This window comes from Gigantopelta aegis, chromosome 15 (assembly GCF_016097555.1).
Source record: "Gigantopelta aegis isolate Gae_Host chromosome 15, Gae_host_genome, whole genome shotgun sequence".
In the NCBI taxonomy this organism is placed as follows: Eukaryota; Metazoa; Mollusca; class Gastropoda; order Neomphalida; family Peltospiridae; genus Gigantopelta; species Gigantopelta aegis.
Window position 1 is genome coordinate 40,055,014 of NC_054713.1, and position 23,086 is coordinate 40,078,099.

Consider the following 23,086-nt stretch of genomic DNA (forward strand, 5'->3'; position numbering starts at 1 on the left):
ATGTGCTCCTCAAAATAATTGGTTTTAAAGAGGAATATGCTAGCTGTAAAACTGCACTCAAACATCTTCAAGGTATTCTGGTACTAATCCGGCACTCTAGTTATATATTGGCTTTAAAGAGGAATATGCTAGCTGTAAACTGCACTCAAACATCTTCAAGGTATTCTGGTACTAATCCGGCACTCTAGTTATACATTGGCTTTAAAGAGGAATATGCTAGTTGTAAACTGCACTCAAACATCTTCAAGGTATTCTGGTACTAATCCGGCACTCTAGTAAAATATTATACATTTCTGCAATCCTGAAAACAGCTTAAAATGTGATTCCATACCTTTAACAGGTGATGAAAATACTTAAAATTATTTAAGGCAGGGAATATTTTGTTTTCAAAATCTTGATTAGCAATATTTCTAGTTACAAGGATGTGAGAAGGGCTGGAACAAAAAAGCTAACTGCGGCCGGGGTCCAGGAATCCCTGAAGGAAAACTGTTGTTTGCAACCCCTGGAACTGCTAAAAATTGCATTCAATGCTAACAAATCTAAACTGGTTATAACTTATAATATAAGGCACACATCATAAACTTGAAACCGTGAAAACGCAAATGAACCGTGTGTGGTCAACAGTATTGAACATGTTTTTTGTTTTTTTAGACAAAATGGAAAAGCATATTTTCACGTACATGTAGCTCTCACATGTCTGTAGTTAATTGAAAACTGATTAGCAACTACTGTTTAATATTTTAAACAGTGTAGCGATCTCTGAAACTTGTGTAGCGAATCGTGACGCGATACTCAATAAAATTATTCCTGTACTAGCCAGCACACATTTTGTAAATTTTTTGCTATTGTTATATATTGTGTTAACAAGTTTTCATCACAGACGACAGTACAAGTTGACTCATGATACAAAGAAAGAAAGAAAGAAATGTTTTACCTAACTACGCACTCAACATATTTTATTTATGGTTATATGGTGTCAGACATATGGTTAAGGACCACACAGATTTTGAGAGGAAACCCGCTGTCGCCACTTCATGGGCTACTCTTTCCGATTAGCAGCAAGGGATCTTTTATTTGCACTTCCCACAGGCAGGATAGCACAAACCATGGCCTTTGTTGAACCAGTTATGGATCACTGGTCGGTACAAGTAGTTTACACCTACCCACTGAACCTTGTGGAGTACTAACTCAGGGTTTGGAGTCGGTATTTGGATTAAAAATCCCATGCCTCGACTGGGATCCGAACCCAGTACCTACCAGCCTGTTGACCGATGGCCTAACCACGATGCCACCGAGGCCGGTAAACCCACGATACATGCAAAATGCTTGCACACATTCATCTAGGATTCATTACCTGTTAGTTCATAACAGTATCATTTTATATGATGTAAATTGCTGCTCAATTTTCACTGTCATTTGCTTTTTGGGAAGGGGCCTATGCAGGGCTTGTACAATTTTTATATAATCCACTAGCTATGGGATCAGTAATTAAACAAATTTACTAGCCACAATGAAAAAATCCACTAGCCCTACTTTACTTTAAAGTAAATACAACGTTACTAATGGAGCTTAAAAACATTAAGACTGAGGAGGTAGGAGTGGGGCCAGGATATTCATATTTATAAAACAGACTTAAATGCAGTATTTGATAACTTTTTTTTTCACTAGCCGTCAGGCATGGTAATATTAGTTATTTACTAGCCCAACATTGAATATCACTAGCCATGAGAGTGGGGCTACTATAATCTAGAAGCCCTGTCGGGCATGGCAATATTAGTTATTTACTAGCCCAACATTGAATATCACTAGCCATGAGAGTGGGGCTACTATAATCTAGAAGCCCTGTCGGGCATGGCAATATTAGTTATTTACTAGCCCAACATTGAATATCACTAGCCATGAGAGTGGGACTACTATAATCTAGAATCCCTGCTATGTTTGGTAGCACAGAAATGCTAGACTAATCCCTGTATGTGTTAGACACTTTGTCTCACCTTAACGCGCTCACTGGGTAAGTGTCGGTGGAGTCAGAGGTAAATAACTCCCGTGACCTGACTAGCGACTGTTTACTGTTCGCTTTCTTCTCACAATCTGAAACAAAGAAAGAATATTTTAAATACAGTAGAACAAAACATAACATAACGTGATACGCCCATCAGGAAGGAAGGAAACGTTTTATTTAACGACGCACTCAACACATTTTATTTACGGTTATATTGCATCGGACATATGGTTAAGGACCACACAGATCTCGAGAGAGGAAACCTGCTGTCACCACTTCATGGGCTACTCTTTTTGATTAGCAGCAAGGGATCTTTTATATGCACCATTCCACAGACTGGATAACACATACCACAGCCTTTGAAATACCAGTCGTGGTGCACTGGCTGGAGCCAGAAAATCATATCTACATTAATGAATATGTTACGGGTATGATTCAATTGTAATTATGTAAAATTGCAATGGGATGGATGAACAGTTTGTTTTGGACCAACCACCATCCCAAGTTGTTCCTACATGTGGTTTGATGGTCCTGTATGCATCTGTATGCAAGATATGATCTGGATAAGGATTTACTGTCATGTGCAGTAGACCGTGAAAAGTAGGTCACAGTGAACTAAAGTAGTGTCGGAAATAGAATAAAAATGATTTTCGTCAATTATTTCTTTCATATTCAACTGACAAGTAAATATTTTGTAAATATCTATTGTCTATAATGATACTCTACCTAATTTAGCATTTACTTGTTTGGGCTCTCATTGATGTACAAGGTGGTGTTTACTCTTGAAATTAAAAGAAAGATGTCAGTAAACAGGTGATTTGTGCTCTTTATTGGAACAGACTATAACACATTTTGATCGACATGTATCAATTTCACTGCTGTTGCAATAAGTGAGGTTTACCACAATAATTTCAACTAGCAGCCAGGGATCTTTTATATTCACCATCCCACAGTTTCAATCATTTAGAGTGTTTTGTTTAACGGCACAACTAGAGCACACTGATTAATTAATCATCGGCTACTGGAAGTCATTTATTAGTCTTGTCTGTGGGTAAGTAAATATAAAAGAGCCCTTGCTACTTTTTGGAGGGAGCGCTAGTAGCAGTATGTTTCCTCTCCCTCTCTCGACAAAGTGACAAAGTAACCACACGTTAGACACCAAAATAGTATTGTTAAACAACCCGCTATATTGCAGATGATTTGGTCGCATATACTGTAGGCGACCCATGTTTTTTTATCTGGTGACTAAACCATTTCATATTATATATCTATAATTAAAAAAAAAAAAGTAGGCACCATCTGGCTCCTAGATGGAAAAGTTAACATAGAGGGCTGTCAAAAACTATCCCTATCCTTCCCCCCCACAGCCTCACACAATAAGAGAGATAAATCTACGACTAATGTTTGTAAGAATCAATCAGACGAGATTGATTTTTGCTCCAACATGTTCTCATCATTGTTGACAGTGCAAATGACTGCTTCAATAACACAGAGCTGAGTCATTTGTGCTGGTCTGTATGCTATACTGATATATCAAACACACTTCTGTGATATATCAAGTTTATGTCACCAGGGGTGCTTTTGGGGTTGTTGTTTTTTCATTATGATAATATTACAAATAATTTGAAGCAACGTATTGAGGTGACGGTATTTGCTTGCAGGAATGAAGTTCAGCCAAATTATTGATCCATGTACAGCTGTTGTCTGTTACACTGAAATAATGATCACCCTTATAGATATATATACGAAATGTTTTATTTATTTAACAATGCACTCAACACATTTTATTTAAGGTTATATAGCATTGGACATATGGTTAAGAATCACACAGATATTGAGAGAGGAAACCCGCTGTCTCCACTTCATGTACTACTCTTTTCGACTAACAGCAAGGGATCTTTTATATGCACCATCCCACAGACAGGACAGTACATACCACGACCTTCGTTACACCAGTTGTGGAGCACTGGCTAGGACGAGAAATAGCCCAATGGGCCCAACGACCCTTATAGATATGGTCAACGGAGAGAAAAAAGGAAAGGAATGGTGTTTTTAATGATGCATTCAACACATTTAAACTACGGTTATAAGACATCGCACGCATGGTTAAGGACCATACATGATTAGAGAGGAAACCCGCTCCCACCACTTCCTGGACTATTCTATAAGCAGCAGTACATAACTAGAACAGTAACAAACATGTCAATTGTTTTTTTGGTTTTTTACCTCATTAACGCAAACCCAGTAACTAAAACGGGAAAAAAACATCAATGTTTTCAACAATACAGCATATACACTAAACTAGAATGGAAGGAAGGAAGGAAATGTTTTAGTTAATGACACATTCAACACATTTTATTTACGGTTATATGGCGTCGGACATATGGATAAGGATCAAACAGATATAGAGAGAGGAAACCAGCTGTCACCACTTTATGGGCTACTCTTTTCGATTAGCAGAAAGGGATCTTTTATATGCACCATCCCACAGACAGGACAGAATATACCAAGGTCTTTGTTACACCAGTTGTGGAGCATTGGCTGGAACGAGAAATATAGCCCAATGGGTCCACTGATGGGAATCGATCCTAGATCCTAGACCAACCGCGCATCAAGCGAACACTTTGTAACTGGGCTATATATGTCCTGCCCCTTAACTAGAATGGAGCAAATATAGTTATAGGAAAGAAAGAAAGAAATGTTTTATTTAACGACGCACTCAACACATTTAATTTATGGTTATATGGTGTCAGACATATGGTTAAGGACCACACAGATTTTGAGAGGAAACCCGCTGTCACCACTACATGGGCTACTCTTTCCGATTAGCAGCAAGGGATCTTTTATTTGTGCTTCCCACAGGCAGAATAGCACAAACCATGGCCTTTGTTGAACCAGTTATGGATCACTGGTCGGTGCAAGTGGTTTACACCTACCCCTTAAGCCTTGCGGATTTGGAGTCGGTATCTGGATTAAAAATCCCATGCCTCGACTGGGATCCGAACCCAGTACCTACCAGCCTGTAGACCGATGGCCTAACCACGACACCACCGATGCCGGTATATTTATAAGAATAAAATGACTAAATATTCTTAAAATTCGCAAGTGGTAAATTCAGCGAGTGGCAGAGGTAGCCCTGCAAAACATAAATTTTAACACCAGTAGCAGGCTAGTAGTTAATAACTAGAATGGTAAAAACAAATCTCCAGTTTATAACCACCTAGCAAATACAGGTAATTTTTCACAGGTACCGACAATGAAGGAAAAACAGAAATTCTTTTAAAATTGCACATGAAATATATATGTAGTACAGTAACAAGAATAGTACTAAACTATATGTAAACATAACCTCAGTTTATCAGACAAATGAAGTAACTACAGTCCTTCCTAGCCTTCATAAACAATGGGTTTTTTTTTTTTGTAAATAATATCAGTTTGATTTGACGTTAAGAAGAAAAGTAAGTGTTTTCGAAATAAAATAAAATAAACACTATTTTTGTGTCCAGTTTAGATAACAATCGGCTCAAGAAAACTGTGTTCCCTGTGGAACGCACTATAGAAAACATACATGTAGCATGGTAACTAAAAATTAAGGAAAATCGCCACTAGTTTCGTCCTCACAGGTAAATATTTGTATAGTAACAAAAATGGAGAAACATGATTGTTTTTGACCCCACAGTTAATACATAATACATATAATTAAAATTGAAGGAAAATCACCAGCAGTTTTCATCCTCACCAGCAAATAGAATGGAAAAACATCATCATCATTAACCCAAAAGCAAACACATATATGTAGCATTTAGCTAAAAAAAATGAAGGAAAATCATCAGCATTTTTCATCCTCACAGGTAAATATCTGTAAAGTAACTTGAATGAAGAAACATCACCACCATTTTAACCGCACAGCAAAAACATACATTTAGCTTGATAACTAAAACTGAATGGACAATCATCCGCATTTTCATCCTCACAAAAATACCTCACACGCCAATACCTGTATATGAACTAGAATGGTGCACACACCTTATCTGGGTCAATCACATCAATAAGACAACTCAACCTATTCATAGCTCTACTCCAGACAAAAACACACACCGAGAGACAGAGAGAGAGCTAGAGAGAGTGTTAAGGCTATTAACAGTTCATTCGGACAGCTGAATTACCAGGCGTTACAGAACAACACTGTATACAGAGAGAGAGAGATTTTAACAATACCATAACTACACCTACACCCTCAAGCATGTAACTACAACCACAACCACATACATGACGTCCCAGCGCCCGGTTGAGTCGCTTTCCCCTTTGTGGTCGAGGGCTTCGAGGACGTTTGAGTTTTCTTCTTCTCCTTTGATTTCGAACTCATCGCAGGGAGCCACTCCACTGTGTACTGTCAGCTGGTCCTGAGGTCAAGGTGAAGGTCATGGTAGAGAGAATTCCGAGAATATACACACAAAACTACCTTCCAGTCCTGTAGTTTTAAAAATCCTTCCTCCTCCCACACGAGAGAGTTCACAGTCACAGGAGGTAACTCCCTACCTGATGAGATGGGTGGGGAAAAGTCTCACTGTTTTTCGTTTTTCATCCGGTGGAAGTAAGTGATAGCTGTCTGGGTTGTGGGTTGCAGACATAAAAACATGGCAGCCAGTGTAGATGTGAATGAAGTAAAGCTAAGGAGGATCACTCAGCCACCCTTTGGTATTTGACATGTCAACAAACTAGTAAAGGTGGAATTATAAGAATGGAATACTCCTTTCAGAGCTTCTGGTAGATAATCATGAGATAAAATGGCCATTAAGCAGAGAAAATCAAGCCTAAACAGAGGTCATTGCTGCATATGATGTAAGGGGAACAACTCCAATTAACAACTTTCTTCATCTTCATGGATAATGACAAATGTACATTCACTTTATGTAGAAACATTCATTTGTTTATTTTCAAATTACAATCAACAAGAAAATTAGAAAAATACCAACTTCTAACAACCTTTGAAAAGAAAACAAACAACTTTTCTTTAATGACAAGGCGAACCTTTTTCAACATGTGACTCTTAGTCTTATTAGCTTTAGTAATTTTGGAATATACTAATAAAAACACAGGATCTAATATGGTATTAAAAACACAAAATGCATGGTTACAATGGAAACCGACAGCAGTGAAACCTGTCAAAACCAGATATCGCCGGATACCTGGATACATGAAACTTGGCTGGTTTTTAACAGGATTCCAGTTTGATCAGGGTTTGGTTTTGACAGCTTTTACTGCATGTGGGTGGGTGGATGGATGGATGGATGGATAAATGGATGGGTGGATGGATGGATGGGTGGATGGATGGATGGGTGGATGGATGAATGGATGGGTGGATGGATGGATGGATGGATGGGTTTTGGGTGGATGGATGGATGGATAGATGGGTGGTTTTGGGGTGGATAGATGGATGGATGGATGAACAGATGGATGGATGGATGGATGGATGGATGAATGGATGGATGGGAAGGCTGGCAAGTAAACTAATGGATGGATGGATGGACAGGCTGGCAAGTAAACTAATGGATGGATGGATGGATGGATGGATGGATGGATGGATGGATGGATGGATGAATGGATGGATGGATGGGAAGGCTGGCAAGTAAATATGGATACATGAAACTTGGCTGGTTTTTAACAGGATTCCGGTTTGATCAGGGCTTGGTTTTGACAGCTTTCACTGCATATGGGTGGGTGAATGGATGGATGGGTGGGTGGGTGGGTGGGTGGGTGGGTGGGTGGATGGATGGATGGATGGATGGGTTTTGGGTGGATGGATGGATGGATGGATAGATGGGTGGTTTTTGGGTGGAAGAACAGATGGATGGATGGATGGATGGATGAATGGATGGATAAGAAGGCTGGCAAGTAAACTAATGGATGGATGGATGGACAGGCTGGCAAGTAAACTAATGGACAGACGGACGGACGGACGGACAGACGGACGGACGGATGGATGGATGGATGAATGGATGGATGGGAAGGCTGGCAAGTAAACTAATGAATAGATGGATGAATGGATGGATGGATGGATGGATGGATGCATTGGTAGCAAGGCTGGCAAGTAAACTAATGGATGTATGGATGGATGGATGGATGGATGGAAAGATTTTCATAAGTAAACAGGCTAAATCAAAATATGATGAATAGTATGGTTTACACAGCTCATATTGGTTGAAGGGCATGTCATTATACAGTATATTTAAGAAAGAAACAAAAGGTGAAAACTGAATGCTACTGCCAATCACTTAATCCAGGAAAACTGTTGTACAAAGATTGTGTATAAATGAAACAGCCACATAAGGTGCACAATCAAATATCCTATAAAGACTGAGTGAACCTGGGCCCTAATTCAGAAAGGTCTCTTAGGCTATGCTAGACAACAAAGCATCCTATTTGCAAGTCTTTTAGCACTGCACTGCGATATTGCAAAGTTGCGAGAGTTTAGTGAATTAGGTCCCTAATCTAGAAACTGCTGTTTTGATTTTGTTCCGAATACTCATTCCTAAGGTTACGGTATGAAATGGTTTGAAAAATTAGTTTGGTTTGACACCACCAATAGAGCACATTGATTTATTAATCATTGACTATTAGATGTCAAACATATAGTAATTCTGACATATAGTCTCAAAAGAAGAAACCAGCTATTTTTCCCACTAGTAGTATGGACTCTTTTATATGCACTTTCCCACTGTCTGAACAGCACATACTTTATCCTTTTTGGTATACCAGTTGTGGTGCACTGGTTGGGGGGGGGGGGGGGGAAACCAATCAGAAAATGGGTCCACCATGGGGGTAATGCTATTTTGAATACTTGTATTAAATATGTACGTTCAGCTATATACAGGTATAGTGAAACCTCTCAAAACCAGACCCTCTGTAAACCGGAATTCCTCCAAAACTGGACATTTTCCACAGTCTTTTTTTATAAATCAGTACAGAAAATAACCTCTCTAAACCTGATACCTCTTAAAACCGGACAGTTTACTTGGAACACTAGGGTGTCCGGTTTAGAGGGGTTTCACTGTAGTTGGTGGTGAAAGGAAGAAAGAAATGTTTTATTTAACAACATTCTCAACACATTTTAACTATGATTGTATGTCATCAGTCATATGGTTAAAGACCACAAAGGCACTCCATGGGCTACTCCTCTCCATTAGCAGCAAGGGATTTTTTATATGCATCATCCCACAGACAGGTTAGGACATACCACAGCTTTGTTATACCAGTTGTGGAGCACTGGCTACAATGAGAAAAAAGCCCACTGAGCCCACAGACGGGGATCGATCCTAAAGCGACTGCACATCAGGCATGCGCTTTACCACTAGGGAGCACTGGCTACAATGAGAAATGGCCCCACCAGGTCCACCAAAGGAAGGAAGGAACTGTTTTATTTAACGCACTCAACACAGTTTATTTACGGTTATATGGCATCGGACATATGGTTAAGGACCACACAGATATTGTGAGAGGAAACCCGCTGTCGCCACTTCATGGGCTACTCTTTTCGATTAGCAACAAGGGATCTTTTATATGCACCATAAGGGGATCGATCCTAGACCGACCACGCATCTAGCAAGCGCTTTACAACTGAGATACATCACGCACACAGTCGGTGCTAAAAGATCTATTATTAATTTAAGATACCATGTATAACTATATATTCACGAGAGATCATTATCTATTCAATTTGATATGAACTCATCAAATAACATCAACACCGCAGTACATAAAACATAATCTTTGTATATACTGTTGGGTGGCGTGGTAAATCCGCCCATTGTTAAGAGCACCAAAGATAAACGCCAACGTGGTAATTTGTAACCTGGTTATGGTACAACACCTATTGTCATGACACTATCCACATGGGATTTCAATACGGGACCAACTTATCAAATAACACAGACACCATCTGCACAACAAACAATTTCAACAAGTCACCATATACTGTTACTGCTTAGTGTGGAGGGAAATAATAGAATGTTTGTTTAACGACACACTGACACATCAGAACAGAAAACTACTTGTCAGTTTGGCATTTTAATGTTCGGTGTAAAGGTCAAAACTTAAAAGTTTGTTTTGTTTAATGACACACCTAGAATCCATCGATTTATTCATCATTGACTATTCAATGTAGAACACTTGGTAATTCTGACACAGTCTTTAGTTAAAGTTTGTTTTGTTTAATGACACCACTAGAATTCATTGATTTATTCATCATTGACTATTCAATGTCGAACACTTGGTAATTCTGACACAGTCTTTAGTTAAAGTTTGTTTTGTTTAATGACACCACTAGAATCCATTGATTTATTAATCATTGACTATTCAATGTCGAACACTTGGTAATTCTGACACAGTCTTTAGTTAAAGTTTGTTTTGTTTGACAACATCACTAGAGTACATTGATTTATAAATATTTGACCACTGTATGTCTAATACATGCAATTCTCATTTAGTTTGTTTTGTTTCATGACACCACTAGAGCACATTGATTTATTAATCATTGACCACTGCATAGTCTGCAGTTAAAACTATGACACCACTAGAGCACATTGATTTATTAATCACCGGCTACTGATATCAAATACTTGGCAATTCTGACAGTCTTAAATAGTTAAAAGTTTATTTTGTTTAACAACACCACTGGAGCACATTGATTTATTGATCATCAGCTTTTGGGTGTTTAACACTTGGCAACTCTGACAAAGTCTTCAGTTAAACTTTGTTTTGTTTAGCAATATCACTACAGCACACTCATTATAAATCATCGGCTATTGGATGTCAAATATTTGGTAATTACACAAAAAAAGAAAGAAATGTTTTATTTAACGACGCACTCGACACATTTTATTTCTGGTTATATGGTGTCAGACATATGGTTAAGGACCAAGGGATCTTTTATATGCACCATCCCACAGACAGGGTAGTACATACCAGTCGTGGTGCACTGGCTGGAACGAGAAATAGCCCAATGGGTCCACCGATCAGGGATCGATCCTAGACCGACCATGCATCGAGTGAGCGCTTTACAACTGGGCTACGTTCTGCCTCCCAATTGGTAATTATGACAAGTAGTGTACAGAGAAAAACAGCTACATTTTCCCATTAGCATCAAGAGATCTTTTATATGCACTTCTAGGCCTCTGAAATTATGTGTGTGGGCCCAGTGGTAAAGCGCTCGCCTGATGCGCAGTCAGTTTGGGATCGATTCCCATCAGTGGGCTCATTGGGCTATTTCTTGCTCCAGCCAGTGCACCACGACAGGCTGTGGTATGTGTTATCCTGTCTGTGGGATGGTGCATATAAAAGATTCCTTGCTGCTAATCAAAAAGAGTAGCCCATGAAGTGGCGACAGCGGGTTTCCTCCGTCAATATATGTGTGGTCCTTAACCATATGTCCGACGCCATATAACCGTAAATAAAATGTGTTGAGTGCGTCATTAAATAAACCATTTCCTTCCTGAGAATTGTGAGACTGACAGTTTTGTTTGTGTGTCAGTTGCACCAGTCAGGTTTCGTGTAACCCATTTTTAAATCACACATTAAATTTAGGACATCAGTCACATGATGGATTATGCAAACATAAAATGGGTTACCTCAGTTTGCATAACTCCATAAATCGGTTACCACAATTTGTTGCTATATACACATTCTTGCTGTATACTAGGTCAAGACTGTTAAATAATATACACTTAAAAGATTACTGGTTTTCCTCAATTATAAACTCACAGAATATACTCAGTCACAGAAGATACACTCAGGCTCAAAGAATATACTCACGCTCACACAATAAATACTCATGCTCACAGAATATACTCAGTCACAGAAGATACACTCAGGCTCAAAGAATATACTCACGCTCACACAATAAATACTCATGCTCACAGAATATACTCAGTCACAGAAGATACACTCAGGCTCAAAGAATATACTCACGCTCACACAATAAATACTCATGCTCACAGAATATACTCAGTCACAGAAAATACACTCAGGCTCAAAGAATATACTCACACTCACACAATAAATACTCATGCTCACAGAATATACTCAGACACAGAAGATACACTCAGGCTCAAAGAATATACTCATGCTCACACAATAATACTCATGCTCACAGAATATACTCAGTCACAGAAGATACACTCAGGCTCAAAGAATATATTCATGCTCACACAATAAATACTCATGCTCACAGAATATACTCAGGCTCACAGCATATACTCATGCTCACAGCATATATTCATGCTCACAAAATTCACTCGCACACAGAATACTCACTCACAGGATATACACATACTTCAGCATTTACTCACGCTCACTGAATATACTCATACTCATACTATACTCAGACTATACTCAAATTATACTCACACTATACTCATACTCACACTCACAGAATACACACTCACGCTGCTGCAGCCATTGTTGGTAAATGTGCAACCCTTCTGATTCTGAAATTAAAGATTTCATCTGCAAGATATTACACACAACCAACAGACACTGGGAATTAAGGTTTCCATGGAAACGTAAATGACCCTGGCACAGGTTGGTTGTCAATTAACAAGATGTAAGGCTGGAGATTATCAATTTTCCATCTTTCTTGTTGACCTTTCTGCAACCTCACTTTTATAAACCATGTTGTATGTTCGTCAATACTGCACAGTCCTCCCAAAAATCAAAGGTGTGATTGTAGTTCAGTGGTAGCATACCAGTTTGAGGTGTGATGGGTCCTAGGATCAATCGTGCCCAATGGACTCACGAGTTTTCCATCCTGACAAGTGCCCAATGTCTAGTTTATAGAAGCCTGGGTATGCACTATCCTGTCTACAGGAAGGTGCATATAAAAATCCCCTTCTTTTTTTAGTAACAGGGTTTCTCTGTCTATCCTTCCTTCCTTTCCTCCCTGTCTGTCTCTCTCTCTCTGTCTGTCTGTCTGTCTCTCTCTCTCTTTGTTCGTATCTCACTGTCTCTATGTCTCTCTCTCTCTGACCGGCCTCGGTGGCGTCGTGGCAGGCCATCGGTCTACAGGCTGGTAGGTACTGGGTTCGGATCCCAGTCGAGGCATGGGATTTTTAATCCAGATACCGACTCCAAACCCTGAGTGAGTGCTCCGCAAGGCTCAGTGGGTAGGTGTAAACCACTTGCACCGACCAGTGATCCATAACTGGTTCAACAAAGGCCATGGTTTGTGCTATCCTGCCTGTGGGAAGCGCAAATAAAAGATCCCTTGCTGCCGGTCGTAAAAAGAGTAGCCTATGTGGCGACAGCGGGTTTCCTCTAAAAACAGTGTCAGAATGACCATATGTTTGACGTCCAATAGCCGATGATAAGATAAAAAATCAATGTGCTCTAGCGGCGTCATTAAATAAAACAAACTTTACTTTACTTTTCTGTCTCTCTCTCTCTCATTGTCTCTCTCTCATTGTCTCTCTGTCTCTCTCTCTGTCTCTCTGTCTCTCTCTCTGTCTCTCTGTCTCTCTCTGTCTCTCTCATTCTCTCTCTGTCTCTCTCTCTGTCTCTCTCTGTCTCTCTCTGTCTCTCTCATTCTCTCTCTGTCTCACTCTCTGTCTCTCTCATTCTCTCTATCTGTCTGTCTCTCTCTGTGTCTCTCTCTGTGTGTGTCTCTCTCTCTCTCTTTGTGCGTATCTCTCTCTCTCTCTCTCTGTCTCTCTCTCTCTGTCTCTCTCTCTCTGTCTCTCTCTCATTCTCTCTGTCTCTCTCTCATTCTCTCTGTCTCTCTCTCTCTCTCTCTCTCTCTCTGTCTCTCTCTGTCTCTCTCTCTCTGTCTCTCTCTCTGTGTGTGTGTCTCTCTCTCTCTCTTTGTGCATATCTCTCTCTCTCTCTCTCTCTCTCTCTTTGTGCATATCTCTCTCTCTCTCTCTCTCTCTCTCTCCTCTCTCTCTCTCTCTCTCTCTCTCTCTCTCTCTCTCTCTCTCTCTCTCTCTCTCTCTCTCTCTCTCTCTCTCTCTCTCTCTCTGTGTTCAGGTAGATGGAAACTAGTACTGGGATGTGAACCCTGTACTTCTCAGCCTTAAAATCAAATGGCTAAACCACTATAAGATAACAGCACCACTAGTTTGTTTAACATAAACATCCTTTACATGAGGCTGTTGATCAAAGCAAGGTGTGATAACGATGTTTCTACCTCTCTCTGTCTGGAGTTTTAGGTACATAGCTTAATTTCTGTGCATGGCAGCCAGTACTTGGATTTGAACTCTAAACCTCCCAGCTTTAAAGTCCAATGTCTGAAGCACTACACGATAACAACACAGTACTACATTTGTGTAACATGAATATCCCTGTTGATCAAAGCAAGGTGTGATAACGATGTTTCTACCTCTCTCTATGGGGTCAGGTAGATAGCTTAATTACAGGTTTCGAGTTGCTGGCACACTGAAGCCAGCAGACTGATGGAAATAACACACAAACACAAAGAGCATGTGTTAGCACATGCAGCACTGAGAAATACTGATGCAAGAGAAACCGACTGGTTGTTTAACCAATTCCAGAAACCTTGTTAATCAGGACGAGGGGGAGGGGGGCACACTGATATAGGAGAAATCGACCGTTAACCAATTCCAGAACATTGTTAATCGGGGGGGGGGGGGGGGGGGCACACACTGATGTAAGAGAAACCAACTGGTTGTTTAACCAATTCCAGAACATTGTTAATCGGGAGGGGGGGGGCACAATAATGTAAGAGAAAGCTAACTGGTTGTTTAACCAATTCCAGAACCTTGTTAATCAGAGGATGGGGGGGAGAGACAGTGACTGGTTGTTTAGCAAATGCAGGACCGAGAAACACTGCTACTATATGTTAAAATTACCAAATGTTTGACATTCAATAGACGATGATTAATAAGTCAATGGGAACAAAAATATGGTAAAACATAAGTGCTGAAACCTGCTACATTTATAAACTAGCAGCAAAGATACTCATTTAGCACTGAAAATTAAACGGAAATCTATGTCAAATGCAATAAAAATTAAAATTATCCATTTTTAAAATCAATTTCAGAATGTGATTCAAACTGAAATAAAACTGAAATACATCTGAACAACAGCTAAAAACAACCACATCGCTAGCATTTGTAAAACTCAATCTGTCCATTTCACTGACATCTGAACAACAGTCCAATTCACTGAAATCTGAACAAGTCCAATTTACTGACATCTGAACAAGTCCAATTCACTGACATCTGAACAACAGTCCAATTCACTGACATCTGAACAAGTCCAATTCACTGACATCTGAACAAATCCAATTCACTGTAACGCAGTCATTTTCATAATTACCTAACAACTCCTGTAAAATATTTAACAATAAAAAACAAAATAAATAAAAAATACCTCTCCCCATACGATATCTAATGATAGACCATGGCTATATAACGCAGTCATTTCCATAATTACCTAACAACTCCTGTAAAATATTTAACAATAAAAAACAAAATAAATAAAAAATACCTCTCCCCATACGATATCTAACGATAGACCACTGCTATATAACGCAGTCATTTCCATAATTACCTAACAACTCCTGTAAAATATTTAACAGTAAAAAAAAAAAAAATCTCTCCCCATACGATATCTAACGATAGACCACTGCTATATAACGCAGTCATTTCCATAATTACCTAACAACTCCTGTAAAATATTTAACAGTAAAAAAAAAAAAAAATCTCTCCCCATACGATATCTAATGATAGACCACTGCTATATAACGCAGTAATTTCCATAATTACCTAACAAATCCTGTAAAATATATACGGATAAAAGATTTTTCTTTTTTTACACTTAGCTCAACATGTAGTGTTAGATAACAACTCCCTGTACAATATCTAATCACAGACATAAACACAGCTATAGGGTCTATCTACGTGTAATACCGGTGTGTGGATAATTACCTGATCATAAAGCTATCCGTTCTGCTAGCATGTGTAAAATCTTAGAGCTGTCGTGGCCAACACTGCCAAGGTAAACATTCCAGATTCTCTCCAGCTTGGGAGTGAATAAATTGTTTAATCTTCGACCCTTCACAGCCACACTCTAACTAAATTTAACCACAACATTTCCTGTTCTCGGTGAATCCACGGCTGTCATCTTCCTTTTTTGTAATCTCTACCCAAGGAAAAGGGAGCACCGAACATAAAAATATAGTGATCTTCCTGTTTTTTTAAATTCCACAAAATGAGATGACAATACTGAATTTATATTGGGAAAAGAAAGGAATGTCTGTTTAACCTCCCAAAAAGGAAATGAAGAAAATGGTTTATTTAACGACGCACTCAACAAATTTTATTTACGGTTATATGGCGGCGGACATATGGTTAAAGACCACACAGATATTGAGGAAGGAAACCTACTCTTTTCGATTAGCAGCAAGGGATCTTTTATATGCACCATCCCATAGACAGGATAGCACATATCACGGCCTTTGATGTACCAGTTGTGGTGCACTGGCTGGAGCGAGAAATAGCCCAATGGGCCCACTGATGGGGATCAATCCCAAACCGACCGTGCATCAAGCGAGTGCTTTACCACTAGGTTACGCCTCGCCCCTCCCAAAAAGATGTTTGTTTTGTTTAATGACACCACTAGAGCACTGATATATTAATCATGGGATATTAATTGGATGTCAAACATTTGGTAATTTTGACATATTTTATAGTCTTTGGAGTGAATAAACTGCTCAATCTTTGACCTTTCACAGCCACTCTTAACTACATATGACCACAACATTTCCTGTTCTCTGTGAATCCATGACTGTCATCTGTCGTTTTTTAATCTCTACCCAACGAGAAGGGAACACCAAACATAAAAACATAGTGATCTTTTCTTTTTTAAAATCTCTCTCAATGAGATGACAACACTGAACGTAGTATATATGTATGTTAAGAAATAGGAAAAGAAAGGAATGTGTTTAACAAAAAGTAAAGTTTGTTTTGCTTAACGGCACCATTAGAGCACATTGATTAATTAATCATCGGCTACTGGATGTTAAACATTTGGTAATTTTGACATATAGTCTTAGAAGAAACCTGCTACATTTTTTCATTAGTAGCAAGGGATCTTTTATATGCACCATTCCACAGACAGAATAGCACATACCACGGCTTTCGATACACCAGTCATAGTGCACAGGCTGGAATGAGAAATGCCCAAATGGGCCCACCGACGGGGATCGATCCCACCAGACCGACCATGATCATGGGACTGCTTTACCACTTGGGCTATGTAGAAGAAGAAGGAATGTTTTATTTAATGACGCACACAACACATTTTATTTACGGTTATCTGGCATCAGACATACGGTTAAGGATCACAAAGATATTGAGAGAGGAAACCCACTTCATGGGCTACTCTTTTCAATTCGCAGCAAGGGGTCTTTTATATGCACCATCCCACAGACAGGATAGTACATACCACAGTCTTTGTTACATCAGTTGTGGGGCACTGGCTGGAATGAGAAATAGCCCAATGGGTCCACCGACAGGGATTGATCCTAGACCGACAGTGCATCAAGCAAACGCTTTACCACTGGGCTACATCCCGTCCCTGGGCTATGTATGTCTTGTGGTCATGAGCAGCAAATGAAAACAAAAAGCCTTCGACTGGAATCAGTCAGACTGCATGCACCATGGAACTGCAGGTTCATGTTTTAAATGTTTCCTGCAGTATCAGACATCAGCGGAATACGATACTCCTTCAGACCAGGATGCCCAGTGTGTGTAATTTGTACACATCAGTCACATGCACCAAGCTGTTGCCAGAGATGCCCATCAGTCTGTCCCACGTGGATAGGAAAACAAGCTTTCTCAACGTATTGGTAAAGCAGGAAGGAAGGAAGGAAAATGTTTTATTTAACGACGCACTCAACACATTTTATTTACGGTTATATGGTGTCAGACATATGGTTAAGGACCACACACAGATATTGAGAGAGGAAACCCGCTATCACCGCATCATGGGCTACTCTTTTTTGATTAGCAGCAAGGGATCTTTTATATGCACCATCCCACAGACAGGGTAGTACATACCATGGCCTTTGATATACCAGTCGTGGTGCACTGGCTGGAATGAGAAATAGCCCAATGGGCCCAACAACGGGGATCGATCCTAGACCGACCGCGCATCGAGTGAGCGTTTTAGCACTGGGCTACATCCCGCCCCATGTAGGACAGAAGGACAGATGGATCGAGAGACAAAGACAGTGTAATAGTTTATTTTGTTTAGTGACACCACTGGAGCACACTGTGGTGGGGCCGGACGTAGACCAATGGTAAAGCCCCGTCAGTGGGCCAGGCCAATGTTCCACAACTGGTGTTACAATGGTTGTGGTACGTACTATCCTGTCTGTGGGTTGCTGCATATAAAATATCCATTGCTACTAATAGGAAGGAGTAGCCCATCACATGGCAACAGCGGGTTTCCTCTCTCATTACTGGTTTATCAAAGGCCGTGGTATGTGCTATTCTGTCTGTGGTATGCTGCAGATAAAAGATAGCTTGCTACTAATGAAATGTTTTTACTGGATTTTCTCTCTAAGACTATATGTCAGAATTACCAAATATTTGACATCCAAATAGCCGATGATTAAAAAATCAATGTGCTCTAGTGGTGTTGTTAAACAAAACAAACTTCTTCCTCCTCCTCCTCTCTCATTATCTCATTATTATTGCATGTTGGTTTTCCAATATAATGAATAGATTGTAGTAGTGATACACATGTATGTGTATATATGTATATAAAACTATAGTCATTAATTGTTTGTTCATATTGCTACTTTTTGATGTTATTTTGTGCACTCTGTTCCCATGTGGAATGTTTAAATGCAATAAATGTTATCTTATCTTATCTTATCTGTGTGGTCATTAACCATATGTCTGACCCCACATAACCATAATTAAAATGTGTTGAGAGCATCATTAAATAAAACATCCCTTCATTTCTTTGGTCCTGTAGATTGAACACAGCCGTGTGATGATATACATGTATGTGTACTTTCACTGAAGTCATCATCAGCTCAGACCTGGCTTTTGCTTTAAGTGGCCCTGGGGCAAACGGGAGATCTTTAGCACATCACCAGGGTGGAACCACATGTTTGTAATAACCCTCAAGTGTCACTGGGTCAAACACCTAGAATCCAGCCGTGTGGATTATACGCTCGCACACACACACACACTCACAAAGGAGCTTATGGTGTTGAATGGTGTACAGCTCTCTCTCTATTCAGTGGTGTTGTATGGTAAAGTGCATAATTAAACCGTGATATAATACGAGGGCGATATAATACAGTGATATACTACACAGTGATATACATGCATTATGGTGTGGTGTAACAGCTATTGTTGTCGAGTTAAGTGACTCACAAACTTAACTGAAGACATCCACATCGATCTTTGTGTATACACCCATCAAGTTTTTCATGTTGATCATTATAACATCACGTACAGTGACATCATCATATGAATAAAAATAGCAGGGTTAAAGTTTTGTTTTGTTTAACGACACCACTAGAGCATATTTTTTTATTAATCATCAGCAGCTGAATGTCAAATTTCACATATACATGCAGTCTTAGAGAGAAAACATGCTACATTTTTCCATTAGTAGCAAGGGATCTTTTATATGTACTATCCCACAGACAGGATAGCACATACCACAGCTGGAACGAGAAATAGCACAATGGGTCCATCAATGGGGGATTGATCCTAGACCGACCATGATTCAGGCAAGCACTTTACCACTGGGCTATGCACCATTCCACAGACTGGATAGCACATACCACAGCTGGAATGAAAAAATAGCTCAATGTGCCCACCGATGGGGATCGATCCCAGATCGACCACACATCAAGCGAGCGCATTACCACTGGATTACGTCCCGCCCCTTACATGTACTTGTGTCACATGAATGTAATGAAGAGCCAATTTTAACCAATCAAAAACAAGCTTTCAAATGGTAAAGACAGAGTTTTCAACATATGCAAATTAGTACATAAAAATAAAAACATCCCATTGGAAAGCATTTATTTTTTTTTTTTTTATTTTATAACCAGCAACATTTTATTTAAAAGGCATGTGGTGCAAAATGGCTGCCTATCCCTTATTAATAACATCCCTGTATGTACATATATCTGAATTAATTAATTAATTAATGTTTAACTACTGTATCACACACTGTGAAATAGAATATAACATGATAAATCTGTTATAACATAAATTATTCTCCTTTTTTAGCAACAAGATTTCTTCTTTTCTCTTTCAAACAAACAGAACAGCATATGCACATGTATACCACTTTGTATTTTCCCCCCTGTTTTTGGAAGATCCAACAGTTAGATACAAAAAACAAAAATTGAGACATAAATAATAAACAGAACGACAAAATCACGAATGTATGTACACCAAATTAATTTTGTATGAATACACCAAATTAATTTGGTATTAATCTAACAAACCTCGATTATTCTACAGCTTGTCACAGCTAGTCTCCACGTAAGCGATTTGGTAACATTTGCCATAAATAAATGATATCTGATTTGGCCTGGTGGACCATTAGAGCCTTGAGGCACATCACTTTAATGGCGAGATCCCTAATAAAAGCCTCAATGGAAACAGCAGCAGCTGCCGTTTAGTAGGACTGCTTATCTCAAGGGCTTGTGCTGTAATACTGCTAATATTTGTCACAGGGCAAATTTGTATTTATAATTGAACCATAGAAGTTTAAAAAAAAAAAAAAAAACTGCTTAATTAACATATACTGTACGAAAATCTCATAAAAGAAAAAGCTAGCTGCAAATTTAGTTGTTTTTATATATATATATATATATATGTACATGTATATACATTTTATAAGAGTATAAAGCTAGCTGCAAATTTAGTTTTTCTTTTATTTATATAAATTTCACAACAGTATGAAGATGTGTTATTTCTTGAGGTCTTGTGGTTGTTTTTTGTTTCTTTCTTTTTTTTTTTTCTTCTTTTTTTTTTAAGGAGGGGGGGTGTTGATTTTTATTTTTAAATGTTACAAGACCTGTTAGTTTTATAATATTTACGGTACTGCTCACTGATCACACACTGTGCACAGGGGATTATGCATCATTAGACAAGGTTGTACAACTAAAATAAACCTTGTTCTCAACAATTATCTACCATTTATCAGAACTCTTTTTCATGGAGATAAAAATACTTACAAAAATTTAAAAAACAGAGTGGGAATTTAATAAAGAATAACTACAGTTTGTTTTGTTTAAAAACACCACTAGAGCATATGTGATTTATTAATAATCAGCTATTGCATGTCAAACATTTGGTAATTAGAGAGGAAACCCGCTATTTTTTCATTAGCATCAAGGGATCTTTTATAGGCACTAGCCAACAGACAGGACAGCACATACCACAGCCTTTGATATACCAGTCGTGGTGCACTGGCTGGAACGAGAAATAGCCCAATGAGCCCACCGACAGAGACCACTCCTATTGATTGATTCTGCATCAGACGAGCGCTTTACCACTGGGTTACGTCCCACCCTAATTTAATTTTTAATAAAGAGCAATATTTTTACGAAAAAGTAATAAAATATTAACTTATAAACAAATACAAGAACAATGTTTTATACAAAAGTAATAAAATATTAACTTATAAACAAATACAAGAACAATGTTTTATACAAAAGTAATAAAATATTAACTTGTAAAAAAAAATGTAAGAACAAAGAAAGAAAGAAATGTTTTATTTAACGATGCACTCAACATTTTTATTTACGGTTATATGGCATCAAACATATGGTTAAGGACCACACAGATTTTGAGAGGAAACCCGCTGTCGCCACTTCATGGGCTACTTTTTCCGATTAACAGCAAGGATCTTTTATTTGCGCTTCCCACAGGCAGGATAGCACAAACCATGGCCTTTGTTGAACCAGTTATGGATCACTGGTCAGTGCAAGTGGTTTACACCTACCCATTGAGGGTTTGGAGTTGGTATCTGGATTAAACATCCCATGCCTCGTCTGGGATCTGAATCCAGTACCTACCAGCCTGTTGACCGATGGCCTAACCACGACGCCGGTTGTAAGAACAATGGCTTATGTAAAAGCAATAAAATATTCACTTATAGACAAATATATAGAGTATGACAAACCCATGTTTAACAAATTGTATTGTACTGATGTACATCTGCTATGTTTTTCCATCATTAAAAATAAATGGGGAATAAAATACGACATCGATAAATCAACCTACCTGGCTTACCTGAAAATCTGAAACCTCGTTAATCAATTATACTATCGTGACATTCCTGTAGTACTCCAGCACTGGAAACATTCTTGTATTCGTATGATAATCCGATATATATACCAGTGACACAATTCACAAATCAATCCGGTGTTTGATATTGTAATACTCCAATAATTATCCACACCTGATCAATATGGTACTCCAGTATGCTATCTGTAGTTTAACAATCTGGTACAGCTGTGTAAATTTTCCTGAATTCTGTAATAATCTGGCACCGTATACACATGTACATTTAATTATGTATGGTAATTAATTTTCCTGAATTCCCGTCACAATCCAGTACACATGCAGCTGTGTCGTAGTTAATATTCCTTATTCCCGGTAACAATCAGGGGCCTAATTCACAAAGCTCTCTCAGGCTCTGCTAGACAACAAAGCATCCTCTTTGTAAGTCTATTAGCATTGCACTGCGAGATCGCAAAGTTGCGAGAGTTTAGTGATTTAGGCCCCTTATTTTCAGACTGGTAATATTCCTGTAATAATCCAATATAATATTTGTAGTAACCATCCAGCATAACAGTATTTTCAGATTGGTAATATTCCTGTAAGTGTAACAATCAGGTATATTTGTAGTATGGCAATATTCCTGTAATAATCCGATGTAATATTTGTAGTAACAATCCAGCGTAACAGTATTTTCAGATTGGTAATGTTCCTATAACAATCAGGTATACTCTTTGTAGTATGGCAATATTCCTGTAATAATCCGATATAATATTTGTAGTAACCATCCAGCGTAACAATATTT

The 23,086-nt window shown here is 38.7% G+C and overlaps 1 protein-coding gene across 1 annotated transcript in view; it reads right to left on the reverse strand.

Annotated features, from left to right (window-relative positions):
* The window catches only part of LOC121389829 (arginine-glutamic acid dipeptide repeats protein-like), a 184,706-nt gene that overhangs the window by 78,242 nt on the left and 83,378 nt on the right, over window positions 1–23,086 (reverse strand). The window contains exon 4 of the mRNA XM_041521478.1: window positions 1,995–2,091. Within this exon, the coding sequence (XP_041377412.1) occupies window positions 1,995–2,091 (97 nt within the window). The remainder of the gene's footprint in view (window positions 1–1,994; window positions 2,092–23,086) is intronic.